At 58.0% G+C, this 14188-nt stretch overlaps 1 protein-coding gene across 3 annotated transcripts in view; it reads left to right on the top strand.

Moving 5' to 3' along the window:
* The window catches only part of GRM4 (glutamate metabotropic receptor 4), a 52590-nt gene that overhangs the window by 20556 nt on the left and 17846 nt on the right, over positions 1–14188 (top strand). For all 3 annotated transcript variants that reach the window (XM_072844821.1, XM_072844822.1, XM_072844820.1), the window contains exons 4-6: positions 9963–10098; positions 12310–12464; positions 12724–12864. In XM_072844821.1, coding sequence (XP_072700922.1) covers positions 9963–10098; positions 12310–12464; positions 12724–12864 — 432 coding nt within the window. The remainder of the gene's footprint in view (positions 1–9962; positions 10099–12309; positions 12465–12723; positions 12865–14188) is intronic.

Genomic DNA, 14188 nt, shown 5'->3' with positions numbered 1-14188 from the left:
GGGGGCATTTTGCATTATCGTAAGCATTTTTCCACCCAAAAAGGAGTTTCCTGGCCTCCCTTGGGCCATGAGGTCCTGCCCTGTGGGGTGCCCGGTGCAGGGCTGATGGGACCGCTGGGTGACACAGGGAGGTGACAGTAATACTGAGTTAAGCAGCTTCATTAGCCCATGCCGGGCCCTGTTGCGCCCGTATCCTGCAGCAGGCACAGCTGGAGGATGCTCTCCCACCCCATCCGTGGCTGCCCCTCCCTGGGGGTCCAGGTGCTGGGCTGCACGTGGCCGGAGGAGCAGGTTGATGCACAGGCATGATTCGAACCCGTGCTCCTCCTCCATTAAGCACCAGTAAGGAGCGATTGTCACGACTGGTGGTCCCACTGCAGCACGAGCACTTCTTCTTTGAGATACCTGTGGTTACCACAAATTCCTATAACCAGATGGTTAATGATATGACGGCGTAATTGCAGAGTAAACGAGTGTACATGGAGTCGAAATGCACGCGTATTAATCTGGGGCTGAGGCAGTCCTGTAATTTGTGTATCCACATAACCCAACGATTATGTGCATTAGTGATAATTTAGTTATCAAAAAGCATAATTCCACTGTAATTGTGGTATAACAGCAGTGTAAGTGCAGCCTGTGCGTTATCAGCAGTAACGCTGCTTCCCTGCTCGCGCTGCAGGCACACGTTTATTTATAAGAGCAGTCATATATCAGCCTGAGCGCGGGGCCCGGGGAAGCGGCTCTCCCTTGGGTGCCTGGGTGGGCTCCGAGCTGCTCCCTAAAGCATCTCCCCTGGGAGCGAGCGCTGGGGGTCGGCCTCACTGCTTTGCCCATGGAAGGTAGCTCCGCAGCCGTGAATAACGGTGCAGTTGGACCAAGAACGTGCTTTTTCTTTTTTTTTTTCTTTTCTTTTTTTTTTTTTTTAATTTGAAAATCCCCCAGCCTTGCCTCCTGCGGTGGCAACTGCAAGGTTGGAGGAAGAGCTGGGTTGTGCCTGCTTCGCCTTTCTATCCTCCCCCATAAATAGGGACGGCTCTGCTGACACCGAAAGGCTTTACACCAGCGCAGAGCTGCTGGGAATGGGTGAAGGATCCGTCCCCTTCTTTTACAGCCTGTTTGTATACGCCTGGCTCTCATTTGCACTTCTCCGGCAGCGTAAAGGGTCCTGCGATTTATTGCTGCTTCAAGGTGCCTCAGCCTGTCAAAGCGATGTAAAAGGGATGGGTCTGGATCCACTCGGGATCTGGCCTCTGCCTCGGGCTTGCCAGCAGTCTGTGAAGCGGTGGAGTTTACCCATGCCAGGGTATTTATGCCAGGGGAAAGAGCCAGCTGACCCCGGGATCAGGGTGAGCATCTCCCCACACTCCTCCTGAACAGCGCTCCGCTTCATTTTTCATGCCAAGCCTGAGTCTTCAGAGTTGGTTTTTATTTCCATCAGGCAATAACGCTCATTGCTGTAGTTAGCAGTTAGCATTCAAGCTGTTTGCTTTCTGATGCATTATCAACTTGACCTTCAGTTTCAATTTTTAGCAAAGCCTCACGTTAAAGCCTTCGCCGTTGCAGTGGAAAGCGTTTCTGCTCAAGGCAGAAACCAACACCCTCCGCCGGCGGCGGGAGAAGAAACTCGCCCCGGGGACAAGTTATTCTTGGCTGGCCCTGGGCTACCGAGACAGACTGACCTGGGAGGGCCATTATATCTTATATATTGCAATTACTCTGGCCATTATGCTGTTGGCCCCGGCGATTGCTGGTGGTTGCACCAATGGCCGGACAGTCCTTATTCACTAGAGTGAAGGTTTTTTGGGTGCAAAGATGTTATGTCTGCAAAGGATGACTTTTCTTTGGCCATATTTAAGTGTTTTAAGTGCTCCCCCAAAGCATCCTGCGAAGGCAGTGGGTGCCGGCTGTATTTACACCTTGAGACCAAGGTGCAAGGCAGGGCCAGCAGCGGGGTGTCCCCAGTGTCTCCACCTTAATCCTCCTCTTGTACAGCGTCTCCCCATGACCCGGGTCCGTGGCATCGTTCAGTGGACAGACAGACCCATCTGCAGCTCTTTGCCTCTGCGTGCATTGACATCTCTGCTGTCGCCGAGCTCTCGGAGATGAAATATTAGATTTATGTTTATGTAATTTAGCTGGCGAGCGCGGCATGTTATGCCATGCGTCGTAATGCGCAGCGCTCGGTTTTGTGAAGAGGGTAATATTTCCAGCCAAACGCGAGACCCCTTCGTCATGTGTCTGGATCAATTTTACACTGTCTTTCCCCCCCTCTATTGTTTTATCCTTCACTGAGTTTTCTATATTTTTAGTTAAGAGGCTGATATATATTTGTGATGCATTCGTTCACCCCCATGTGACATTCATGGCTGTCATTTTCTGGTTTTAACCAGGTTCATTACTTTTGGTTGATGCATCAGGATGTCACCCCCAAAAAGCCGCTCCCAAGTCTTAAAGCATAAACAAGCATCGAATACGACTTTACAGCAGATTTGTACATGCAATCCTGGAGGTTGCTAATCCTGGTTATTTGATGGCCTTGGGGATCATCCCATCCTGTGCCCTGCGGATGCCGTACCCGTGGGACAGCTGGGATGGGTGGGAGGATGATGCTGGTGGGCACCTGCCCCTGGAGTTTCTCCCCACCCCAGCGACGCGTGCAGGATTTAAAGCAAGTGACCTTCAGCCCCGTGACAGCGAGGTGCGATGAGCGGTAGGGCAGAGCAGGGCTGGCAATCCAGCTCCCTTTCACCCCCGAGGACGGCTGTTCTTGTGCAGTCAGCACTCAATTACCGCGGCTCACCGGAGGGCTGTTATTTGCTGCCGGCGTCTTGGCTCCCCAGCCAAATCCTCCCAGCTGGCACAGAGCTGGACGTTTTTTCACGGCACGATGCCGAGAGCCCAAAGGGTCCCTGCTCCGGGGTTTGGGTGAACCTTTTCCTGTAGGTGTTTTCTGGCTGATAACACCGAGGGTGGTGGCATCTCCGTCCCCTGCGGGCTTGAATGGAGCGTCTCTGACAGGTCCTTTCACAGCGTGGCTCAGGAAGGGACCCTGGAACCCACGGGTTGAAATCATGGTTATACCCGTCCCCTGAGTTTCTGTGCTGGCCTCTGTCATCCCACTCCCTGCCCAAAAATTAGCTCCAGCTCTTGCTGGCTGCGGCACCTCTTTGTGCTGGATGGGGCAGCCGGAGGGACAGGTCTGGTCACCAAGGCTCTGCTGCCATCGCCACTTCGGGTCCTGAAACTCTTTCAGGCTCCTTGGAGGCAGAAACCACATTTCCTGGGTTATTTTCCTATTTCTTTCCCCCCCACTGCTTCTTTTCTTTTTGTTACTGTCAACACTGTGTACCCCAATACAGCCTGAAGGGAGGTGTGCCTCAGTTTCCCCACCTAAAAAAAATCCCTTTCCTGCCCTTGAGCTGTTTGCTGGTGGATGCAAAGTGTCCTGTGGGCTGGGACTGGGGAGAGCCAGAGCTGAACTGGGGAGAGCCAGAGCCGGACTGGGGCTGCTGGGCTGGGAAAACGCTCTCTCCAGCCCCGGGGCTCACTCTGTTTGCTGGCTGCAATCTGCCTGTAAATAACGCTGCCCTCGCCTCTTAACTCTGCTCCTTGTTTTCACGTCTCGCAGCGCTCCCTTTGTGCGGTGGAAGCAGGGAAGGAGGCGAGCGGGGCCGAACAAAGAGGAGCTGTGGTCTCCTATTAGCTGTGGTCGAGGCTGGCGTGCGGGCTCTGGCTCACAGCCTAAACCCGGGCTTTGGAGGCAGCCCGAGTCAATATCTTGCTCTTTAATATTTTCGGTGTGTGTTGGGGGGTGCCTGCGGGCTTGTGACCCGGGCTGGCTGTGCCAGGCAAATGCCGGCAGCTCTGTGGAGCTCCCGGTGAGGTCCGGTCTGAGACGGGGTGAGATGGGAGCCGCAGCCCCGGGGGACTGTCGAAGCGGAGAGCGTGTGTGTTTTCCGTGATGTGGGCTTGGGTTAGGACAGATGAGATAAATGATTATGATAAATGAGATAAATGCAGGAAAAAGCCGTCTTTGCCTTCAGGACTCAGCTGGCACTTCAAGCCCCAGCTCCTGGAGTCATGTGATGGGTGGGGGTCTCTGCTGCAGAGAATAAACTCAAGCCTCTGACTGCAGAGCAATGCTCCCTTTGCAGAGCAGTGGATGGGAGAAAGACTGCAAAATCTTGCTATAAAACTCCCTCAAAATCCCAGAGTCTCCTGATTCTTCCCAGTTCAGGGCTGGAGCAGGGCGAGGGGGAAGGAGATGCAGCCCAAGGGGCAGCTTGCCTGCAGAGGGGCTGCGGGAGCTGGGGAGCTTGAGTCTCCCGCGTCCCTCATTAGGTCTTTAGCAGAAGATCCTTCTCGTGGACACAGTCTGTGGTGTTATTACCCAAGTGAGAAACTTGAATTTTCTGTTCCCTGCTGTCCCACCCAAGGCCCTGGGTTTGAGCTGAAGACTTGCTTCTTTTCCTTTCTTTTCCCCATTGCAAATTCATTAATTACTGATTTAGCCTGGCAATGCAGGCAGTTGAAAAGCAGGCGCAAATTGCTCAGATTCATAATGTCTGCTGAGATTTCAAAACACTGAAGAGCAGCATTTGAGCCGGTTCCAGGGATGAGGGAGCTGGTTGATGAGGCAGGCGGCAAGTGCCAGGAGCCTCCGGTGATGGGGACACATGGTGCAGAGCCCAGGGCACACAAGGAGGGACCTGCCATCCCCGAAGTGGGACCAGGCTGCAAACACGCGGGGGTCAGGGAGCTGCCATCGCTCCCCGCTTTGTATTCCTAGGAGGGAAGGGGCGAGATGCCCACCTTGCAGTGAAGGGCAGCAGTCTACGAGCTGAGATCTGGCTGCACCAGGGGATGCGCTGGGGCCGGTTTTGGGTGACAAATGCAGGGTGGTGTCCCCGAGCACACCCAAGCCGGTAGCACAGGCTCTTTGCCAGCAGCAGGACTGGGGCTCGTGCGATATTGCAGCCTTTGCGCCAGGTAATCCGGCTATCGCTCTCATTAGGGCTCTGCCGCAACAAAGGAGGGATTAGAGCCACGTGTGATGGGACCTGGGCGGCTTGCCGGCACTGCCGTTCTCCCTCGGCTCGTGCCGTGGCGCGGGGCCGTTTCCCCATCACAGTGCTCTCCCCAGCCTGGCTTGTGTGCGGGTACCCGTAGGACGTAGGGAGCCTCTCCCAAATTGCAAAGCCGCTTGTTGCGGCAGTGTTGCGGATGGACAGACAGACGGACGGATGGGTGGGTGGACGGATGGATGGACAGACAGTGCAAACCCTTGCCCTGTGAAGGACATCCCATGCTCTGTGATCAGACCAAAGCACACCGGTCCTGCGATGGCACAGGAGCTTTGCCTCTGCAAGGCCACAGAGCCATGTCCCTAATGACTTCTCCTCTAATGAGTCCATTCCTGGAGGCTTTGAAGTGACATGAATAATGAATCCCGGGGCAGGGGAGCAGCCAGCCGCTCGCCAATTAAGACTCTGGGCTTGGGAATCTCATTTAAAGGCTGGGGTTAGGAAGGGAAGGCCAGGAGCACGCAGGGGAGCCGTGCAGGTGCTGCTTGCAGAAGCCGAGCTGTGCAGAGCCTGATCCTCTCCTCAGGGTGCCCAGGGCTGCCCGGGGAGCACGTCGCGGCGGAGGGGACGTGCACGTCGCTGTTCCCAGCACGGTTGAGCCAGGCCCCCCTTCTCCAACGTGCCGGGCCCATGCTCACCCAGTGCTTCGCAGCCGCCAGCTCTGCGGGGAGCCCCAGCAGAGCGCTCCCTGATTGATGGCGTACGTTAGCGACAGCAAAAGCTTATTATCTACCTGCAATCAAGAGGGCACTTCAGCATCGCGCTTCCCGGAGCAGCTGCGCTCCCACTGAGCCCATAATGGTGGAGATTAAACCCTGACCTGTGTTTGACAACACGCGTTAACCCCACCTTAATGAGGAGAGTCCCTGAGGCCCCCGGCAAGCGGCTGGCAGAGCTGCGGGGATGCCGGGGAAGGCTGAGATCCCGCCGGGCTGGGGGTGATGCCGGTGGGAGGGATGTGGCCATGAGCTTGAGGATGGTGCAGGCAGCAGTTTGCTCCCGGAGGGCTTTGCCCTGCCCGGGGCGGGGGTGATACGCTCACAGGCAAGCTTTGCACGGCTGGGATGGGTGCATGGGGCTGTTGGGTGGCACTGGGCACAGATCCTTGTGGTTTTGCCCCTGGGGCCAAGGTGGGACTCGGGTGGAGACACGTCCCCACTGGCCCTGGCTCTCCTGGCAGGAGGGTGGGTTGTTTGCTGGAGGATGAGCCCCGTGGCAAACCCTTTCCCTCTTGCTGCACAGCGTGGTTTTGCACGGGAGATTTTTCCTCTTGCCCTGACGGGTGTCTGTGCCGAGACCTGCCTGGGTGGGACGGGACGGCCGCTGCTTATGAACCGGGGTGGGCTCATTAAGGTGAGCTCTGGCAGGTGGCAGAGAAAGGGCTGCAAGCGGCAGCGCCGGGCAGGTTTGGCCACCTCCTGTAATTACATCCCCACCATTTCACTCTCCCTGTCGGTCTCTGCTTCCCTGGATGCAGGCTGCTGAATATTTCATCCTTGGCTCTGCCCAGCAGCCTCCCTGCGAAGCTGCTGGCTCTGCCACCGTGGGACCGGGATGCCACTGCTGCGGGGGCTCGGGCCAGGAGCCAAAAGCAGCTCCAGACCCTGGGACTGCAGCTCCAGGTACTTGGTTGCTGCCCCAGCCCGTGGGAGGTTTGGGAATGGGTCCAAGCTGGGTTTTTCGAGGCTGTTTCTTGCTATAAGCACCCTGCATCCCATGCTGCTGTCCATCAGTGATGGCATGCATGGGATCTTGGGTCTGAGCATCCTTAAATTGGGTGCCTGTCTCCAAGCAGTCTCTGGCAGCTGGCTGTGGGATGCTGCCCTGGTCCTGGAGGCTTTCCCCACTATTCCTGCTCCTCTTTCATCCTTTTCCAAAGCAGGGGGAGGAAAGGGGTCCTCGTTCCTCACCTCCTGCCTCCTCCCAGGGTCAGACCTTGGCTCGAGTCAGGGAGCGATGCTGCGCCGTCCCGCCGGAGGAGGGAGAGCGGCTGCCTCCTCCCCATTGCCGCCGCCTCCTCGCTTTAATTTCTTGCTTTAAAGGAGCGTTTTGACTAAATGGATTTTTGTGCAAAGACAGCAGGAGCATCGCTTGGCAAATCCCCTGCCCGCCGCGGCGCCCGGGGGCCATGAATAATGCAGGCGCTGAGAGCCCGGGCTGCTGGAGGTGAGCTGGGCTGCCCTGAAACGCACAGCTCTGCCCCCCCCAGCCACCTCCCCCTGACCCCCCGACCTCTTTTTTTTCATTATTAAGAAGATTTCATTAATTAAGAAGATAAAAACGTTAAGCAGTGTTGCCAGCATCAGTGCACGGGCTGGAGGAGGGTGCTGCGGGAATGTGGGGCTCCCAGACGCTCCGAGGGCTTTTAGCTGGGTGAGGTTTATGTTATTTTTAAGCCTGGAGAGCCCCGATGAGCTGTAGTAAACTGCAGGGCACAGGCGGTGCAGCCAGGGGTTGCAGACATCTGTGTCCATCCTCAGGGCAGTTTTCTCCCGGGATCCAGCCACTTTTTTGGGTCCCCATCCCCGCTTTCCCCTCCTGCTGGCCTGGCCGCGTCCCACTCGTGTGCTCCGCACTCCCCAGCCCCTGCGTTAATAAGGTCCTCATTACGTTCTAATTGCCCATATCCCTTTTTTGTTACATTCCTTGTTAGTTTGATTTAACGGAGCTGCCGAGTAACTTGGTCATTTCTGAATTGCCATCGATTTAGTCTCCTTTCTTATTTATTTATGGGCCAGTCTACTCTGCCACCCTCTCTTCCCATACGTACAAGAAGCCGGTCACTGCCACAAGCTCACCTGAGGCCAATTGCTGCCCCTGCAAGTGCCACGGGACCCTGGGGACCCTCAAAGCCGCTGCTCAGGGCGAGGGGCATAAAACTTGTGGAGGACCCCAATGAAAAGCCTTGCTGCTCTCCTAGGAAAGTCTCAAAGCCGGGTTTGCTCTGTCCGTGCTGGGAAGGGGCCGGTGCTGCAGCTGCCACATGCGTGCCAGGAACCCCCGTGTCCCTGTGCCATACGCTCAGGGGCACACGCGTGCGCAGGGGCACACGTCGCGGTGGGACACGCAGCACGGTGCATACCTTCCCACGCTCACAGGAGCCCCGAGCAGAGCATGGACGGCCTGGGAGCCTCGCGGTGTTGGTGCTCGCTGGCACGTGGGTGTGCGCTTGTGCCAGCCCCGAGCCGTCACTTGCGTGTGCATGCACCCGCCCGACTGCGCCGGGGCTTTTGGAAGGCTCTCGTGTTTGCAAACTGCTGCTTTTGTTGGATTTTCTCCTTTTATTGCCATGGAAACTGTAATTAAGCTGCACCGGCTCCTTAGCTGGAGCTGCCGTCTCTGGCGGCACAGCCGGCGCCACCCTGGCCTGGCCGGGGGCTCGGCGGTGACCGGGGCCGAGCACCCCCGGGCAGGGACGTGCCCATCCTGCCGGCACTGCCTGCTGCTGCCCGTCTCGCCTGGCTGATCTGTCTGTCCGGGAGTCTGTTTATCCAACTCCCTCCACTCCATCCATCTGGCTCTCCATATGGGAAACAAACAGCAAATTGGCCCCATTTCTTACCATAGGAGAAAAACCCTGAAAAATCCCACTCTCCGTGGCTGGGCTGCGTGGGGCCGGGGTGGGAGATGCTCCCCCAGCCAGCGGGTATTTGCTGGGAGATGCTGTTATCCCCATCCCCGCCATCCCCCTTGCTGCTTGCTCAGCACCCATGAGATCCCCCCTCGCCTCTTGTTAGGCTACAAGGGTCCAAATTACCCCAATTTTCCCCCAGCCCTGCGGGAGGGAGCGAAGCCTCCCGTCCCAGAGGCCTCCGCCTCAGCGCCTGTCCCAGTCCCGTCCTCCCCCTGCTCCCCTCCAGGGCTGTAAGCTGGGAAATCTCTCCCTGCCACGGTGTGCTAATTACTCTGACCTTTGCTTAAGCTGGGATCTTTTAGTGGCAGGCGAGGTATCAGCCGTGTCATTTACTATGCAAATTGAGACCATCAATTACATCCAGAAGGTCCCGCAATGTTTAATTTTCTCTCCCATCTCTCTTTTTATTGGCATCTGCAAAAATGCAGGAGCAGGAGGGCTCTGGCTTTTCGGAGCTGGAGGCTGGGAGCCCAGCAGCCATACGTGGGGACTCTTCCAATTGCCTGCTTCCCCTTGTCTCTTTTAATTTTAATTAGCTGCTTTTGCAATCGCCCCGTGGAAAGCTGGGCTGGGAGCTCGGCCGGTGCCGCAGGGATGGGAATAAAACGCTTTGCAGGGCCAGGCTGCTGTCTTGGGGGCAAAAGGTTCGTGCCAGGGCTGCAGCCCATCGTCTCCTCTTCCCACGGGCTGGTTTTGCCAGTATTTGACCATTGCGTGTGCAGAGCCCTTTGCAAAACCCAGTCCTGGGCTGGGGAGGGGCTGGTGCTCAGAGACGGCTGGAAAACCCTCTTCGAGGCGCTGGAATGGGACCGTGTGTCTGTCGGGGGGACGGGGCGTGATGCGGTTGTGGCTCGAGATGACAGGTACTAAGAGGAGCGGGTGGAAGGCAGAGATGAGCTACGGAGATGCGGGATGGAAGGGAAGGTGGCGCAGAAGGGCTGAGCTGTGCGGGAGAGGAGCGGTGAAGGCAGTGGCCTGGGAGAGGAGGCGTAAGGGGAAGGCGTGGGTACCTGTCTCGGGGGGCTGGGTGGTGGCAGGGGGCTCTGGGGGCGGTGGGCTGCAGAGATGGTGCGGTGCCGTGGGAGACGGTGCAGGGCTGAGCCCCTCACTGGGGTGGGAGTGCAGGTGAGCTGGGGAGACCCCCGTTTGCCTCTTGTGGGGCCGAGGAGCCCTCGGAGACGGGCCGTCCCCGGAGGATGGGGACTGGCGGGGGTGTCTCAGTGCCAGGGCTCTCTCTGCCGCAGGGGGGGTGTGCGTGGCCCAGTCCGTCAAGATCCCACGGGAGCCCAAGCCGGGAGAGTTCGACAAGATCATCCGCCGCCTCCTGGAGACCTCCCACGCGCGGGCCGTCATCATCTTCGCCAACGAAGACGATATCAGGTGCGGAGGGGCTGGCCTGGCTGGGAGGGGAGGCTGGGTGGGGGGGAATGCACTTCAGGGCACTCGCACCGAGTCCGACGTGCTCTACGCGTGCTGCTGGCCGGGGCGTGGGCTGCGGGATGCTGATGGCAGGAGCCGGGCACTGCAAGAGGAGCCAACCATGCCTGCAGTGTGCAGATGTGTCTGCACCGTGGTGTAGATGTGTCTGCAACGTGGTGTAGATGTGTCTGCAAGGCGGAGCAGATGTGCCTGCCTAGCTGCCTTTGCAGCGTGGCACGGATGTGTCTGCAACGGGGAGAGGATGCACCTTGCAGCGTTGCACGGACACGTCTGCAGCAGGGACCCACCACAGCTGACTCCAGAGTGGCCGCCTGGCATGTTGCTGCCATCAAACCGCAGCAACGCAGAGCTTAAAGGAGGAAAAAATCCGCTTTCTGTTGGCTTTGGAAACCCCTGCTGTCATGACCCAGCTGCTTCACGCCGCTCACAGGCTGGGTCAGAGCTGGCACGGGGCCTCGCTGAGCACCGGCCATGGCAGGATCCAGGTGCCGGTTCTGCTTTGCTGTGCAGCCTCAGCCCCCAGCGTGAAAGAAAAATGGGTCCGGAGGGGCCTTTCGGGCCCCCCCTTGCCACCTTGCCTGCCCAGCAGGGCTGGGGACGCAGCCACGCTTCGAGGTGATGAGCTGCTCTGCAAGCGAAGTGACGTCTTGCAGCTCCCGTTGTTTATGGAGCAGAATGATTCACATGGAACTACCCCTGATTTCCTAAGTATCTAATTTATTAATCAGCAAACATTATGTAAATGTGGGTAAACTGCGATTTTAAATCAGTTTACATCAGATGTGCAAACGCTCCGAGTTTCTTTTTTCCTTCCTTAATAGAAATGTCTGCAAACCTGACATTTATGCGGGTGTGTGGTGAGAAATGGGGGATTTACCTCCCTGTGTAAATGGCAAAGCCCATTAACTGGGGTTTGTAAACATTTACCCATCCAAATAGGATCACAGTGGTTTCACAGTGGTTTCACGGTGGTTTACAGTGGTTACAGTGGTTGACACATGAACAGCGGTTTACGCACACCCACCTCACGCCGGGTAAGCATGGGTTTAGCCTGGGCATGGAGGCTGCCACGATCCCGACCCTCATGGCAGCTTGGGCTGCAGAGCCTGGACGATGGTGTGCTGCCTCTCCTGAAACACGCAGGGCCTTGCTGCCGAGCAAGACGGTCCGGGGATGGTTGTTGCTCGAATTTCTGCCTGGCTCCGATCAGGTGTAAATCACTGATCTCACGGGAACGTCCTCGATTTCCCCCGGGGAGATCCTGCCCCGCACGAGGACCGCAGGCAGCTGGATGCTGCTTGTGCTCGGAGCGGGACGTGGGCTTTGCTGACCTCCCCGTGACGGGATGCACCCGGAGCTCGGGGCAACCCGGGATGAGCACGGAGCAGCCGCCACGGCTCCCCGGCTGCTTGCTGGCCCCGCGGCTCCCAGAGCACGCCTGCCTCATCCCGTCTTGTCTCCACTCTCTGCTCGATTTGTATGGGTTTTTTTTTTTTCTTATCACGCATTTCAAACACCATCTGGACTTGAAATGATCAGCTCCCGACGGCGGGGGGTGAGTCACAAACCTGCCTCCTCGCTGCACGGGGAGACGGGGAGATGAAGCTGCCCTGGGCCCCGCTCCCACGGGGCTGGGGACTCACACAAGCCCCCGAGGGGACAGCGAGCCCTGGGAAAAAAGAGCCCGGAGGGTCGGATCCAGGAAAACTCCATCCACCTACTAAGATTTTCTGAACTGGCTGGCGCTGGTGGAGCGTGCAAGCGTGTGCGGCTGAGTGTCTGGCCACGATGAGGGATGCTTGGCAGGATGGATGGCATCTCCAGCTCTCCACTGCTGCTCAGCTGCCCAGTTGAGCCCAGCAGAGCCCAGTTTAGCTCTAGCCTGGGCACTGGCAGCACTGGCTGGCTCTCTCCCACGCCTTGCAATGCTGATCGGAGCTGGGAGCACACGCGCGCTCTCCGGTGCTGCTGCTTTTCCTGCCTGCTGCGGCGTAACCTGATTTTTTTTCTTTTTCCTGATGTTGGGTGATTAAGGGGGCCATATGCATATGCCCAGTGCCAGCATCCCCGCTTCCGTGGGGCTGGACACGAAGTCGGTGCCCTGGCCCCGCGGTGCCGGCGAGCTCCAGCGCCTGTTGCTTCTCTCCGCAGAAGGGTGCTGGAGGCGGCCAAGAGGGCGAACCAGACGGGACACTTCATCTGGATGGGCTCGGACAGCTGGGGCTCCAAAATCTCCCCGGTCCTGCACCTGGAGGAGGTGGCCGAGGGCTCCGTCACCATCCTGCCCAAGCGGGTCTCCGTCAAAGGTAAGGGGCTGCGCTCGGTGGGTTCCCTCAGCTCTCCCCTGGGTCGGCTGTCCCCCCGCAACGGCATCCTGAGTGGGTTTTCCAGCCTGCAGCTTTGCCCAAGTGAGCGGACACAAACCCACCGCACTCTTACATGTCCCTGGACCCCATCGCTCACAAGACCCTCCTTCCTCTCTGCCTGTGGGGAGTTTTGGGCCAAGTTAAACATCTCTCTGCCATCCCGGAGATTTATCCCCTCCGTCCCCTCTTCCCCGGGCAGGTTTCGACCGCTACTTCTCCAGCAGGACGCTGGACAACAACCGCCGAAACATCTGGTTTGCCGAGTTTTGGGAGGAAAATTTCCACTGCAAGCTGAGCCGGCACGCGCTGAAGAAGGGCAGTAGCATCAAGAAGTGCACCAGTAAGAGCTGTGGGGATGCTGCGGGAGAGCGGGGCCTGGTGGGTGTGCATTGCTGTATGGCACGGGGTGCACAGGGACGTGAAGGCGGGGGCAGAGAGCACAAGCCAGGCGTTAGAAAACTTTCGCTTGCTTTCCCCTTATGGCTATTCAGCTCAGCCACGTCCTTGCTGCTTCAGAGCTGCCAGCCCAGCTCAAGGCAGCTACATGGCAATTGATGCTCCATGTGTGTGGCGGTCTCGGTTGTGAGCGTGTTTTTTTGGACTAAGCATCAAAGCTAGGTGGGAATTTGGGGAAGGCTGGAGAAACGCCAGCGCTTCTGCAGCGTGGGGAACGTAGGCGATGCAGAGCTGCTCGCCTGCGCGGGCACTCGGGTGTCCGCTGGGCTCGTGACGGCGGTGGCTCGCTTTTAAAAGTAGACAGGAATGTTGCACAAAAATGCTTTTGTGCACCCCGATGTGGTGTGTGTGACCCAGGAAGCCTGTGGAGCCTGCTTGGTTTGTGCGTGCACGAAGGCAAGGTCCCCATGCAAAGCTCCCAGGGCTGCTCCCTCTCATGCACGCTTCTTGCACATCTCCCTTCCCTTGGCCCCGTCTTCAGCACGTACAAAACCACCCACATTTGGGGGATTTGGGACTGAATTCTGCATTGTTTCTCAGCATTTGGACAACTGCCTCTTTCTCATCGCGTGCTTGGCAGAAGCACCGTTGTCCCGTGTAAGGCATGAAGCCACCGGTGCATCCTTGCTCCCTTGCAAGCAGCTCCTATCTCACCTGAGCAGGCTAAAAGCTGGGGTGCTCGCAGAGAAATGAGGCCAATGGATAGCGCAGGGTCAGGCTCCGGCTCTTGCTTAGCCAGCAGTGAGGCTGCAGCCGCAGCGTGCCCGTGCCTGTGCCCGCAGGGAGGGTGCTGCCGGGTGCCCCACAGGAGGGTGCAGGGGTGCCCGGAGAGGAGGTGATCGCCCCGGGGCACGTGCTGGAGCGGTGTTTGCCCGCGTCTCGTTGCAAACAGCTTTGCTGATGTGCCCCTTGGCCGCTCCAGGCAGGGAACCTCGTCCTGGCAGAGCCTGATCCCAGGCCCCCCTCCTCGCCCCGCACCGTGCATTTCCAGCTAAAAGAGGCTTGTAGGGATTAATGCAGTAAACAAGGCAACCAGGGGATCTGTCTTGCTGACGGTGCTGCCGAGGGGATGGCTGGAGGCTCAAGGAGGTGACATGCTGTCGTGGTTTAACCCCAGCCGGCAACCAAGCCCCCCCACCGCCGCTCGCTCCCTCCCTCCCAGTGGGACGGGGGAGAGAATTGGAAGAGTAGAAGTGAGAAAACTCGTG

This window comes from Ciconia boyciana, chromosome 23 (assembly GCF_034638445.1).
Source record: "Ciconia boyciana chromosome 23, ASM3463844v1, whole genome shotgun sequence".
Classification (NCBI taxonomy): domain Eukaryota; kingdom Metazoa; phylum Chordata; class Aves; order Ciconiiformes; family Ciconiidae; genus Ciconia; species Ciconia boyciana.
The sequence above is the reverse complement of the archived record's forward strand: the minus strand, read 5'-3'. Positions and strand labels throughout refer to the sequence as shown.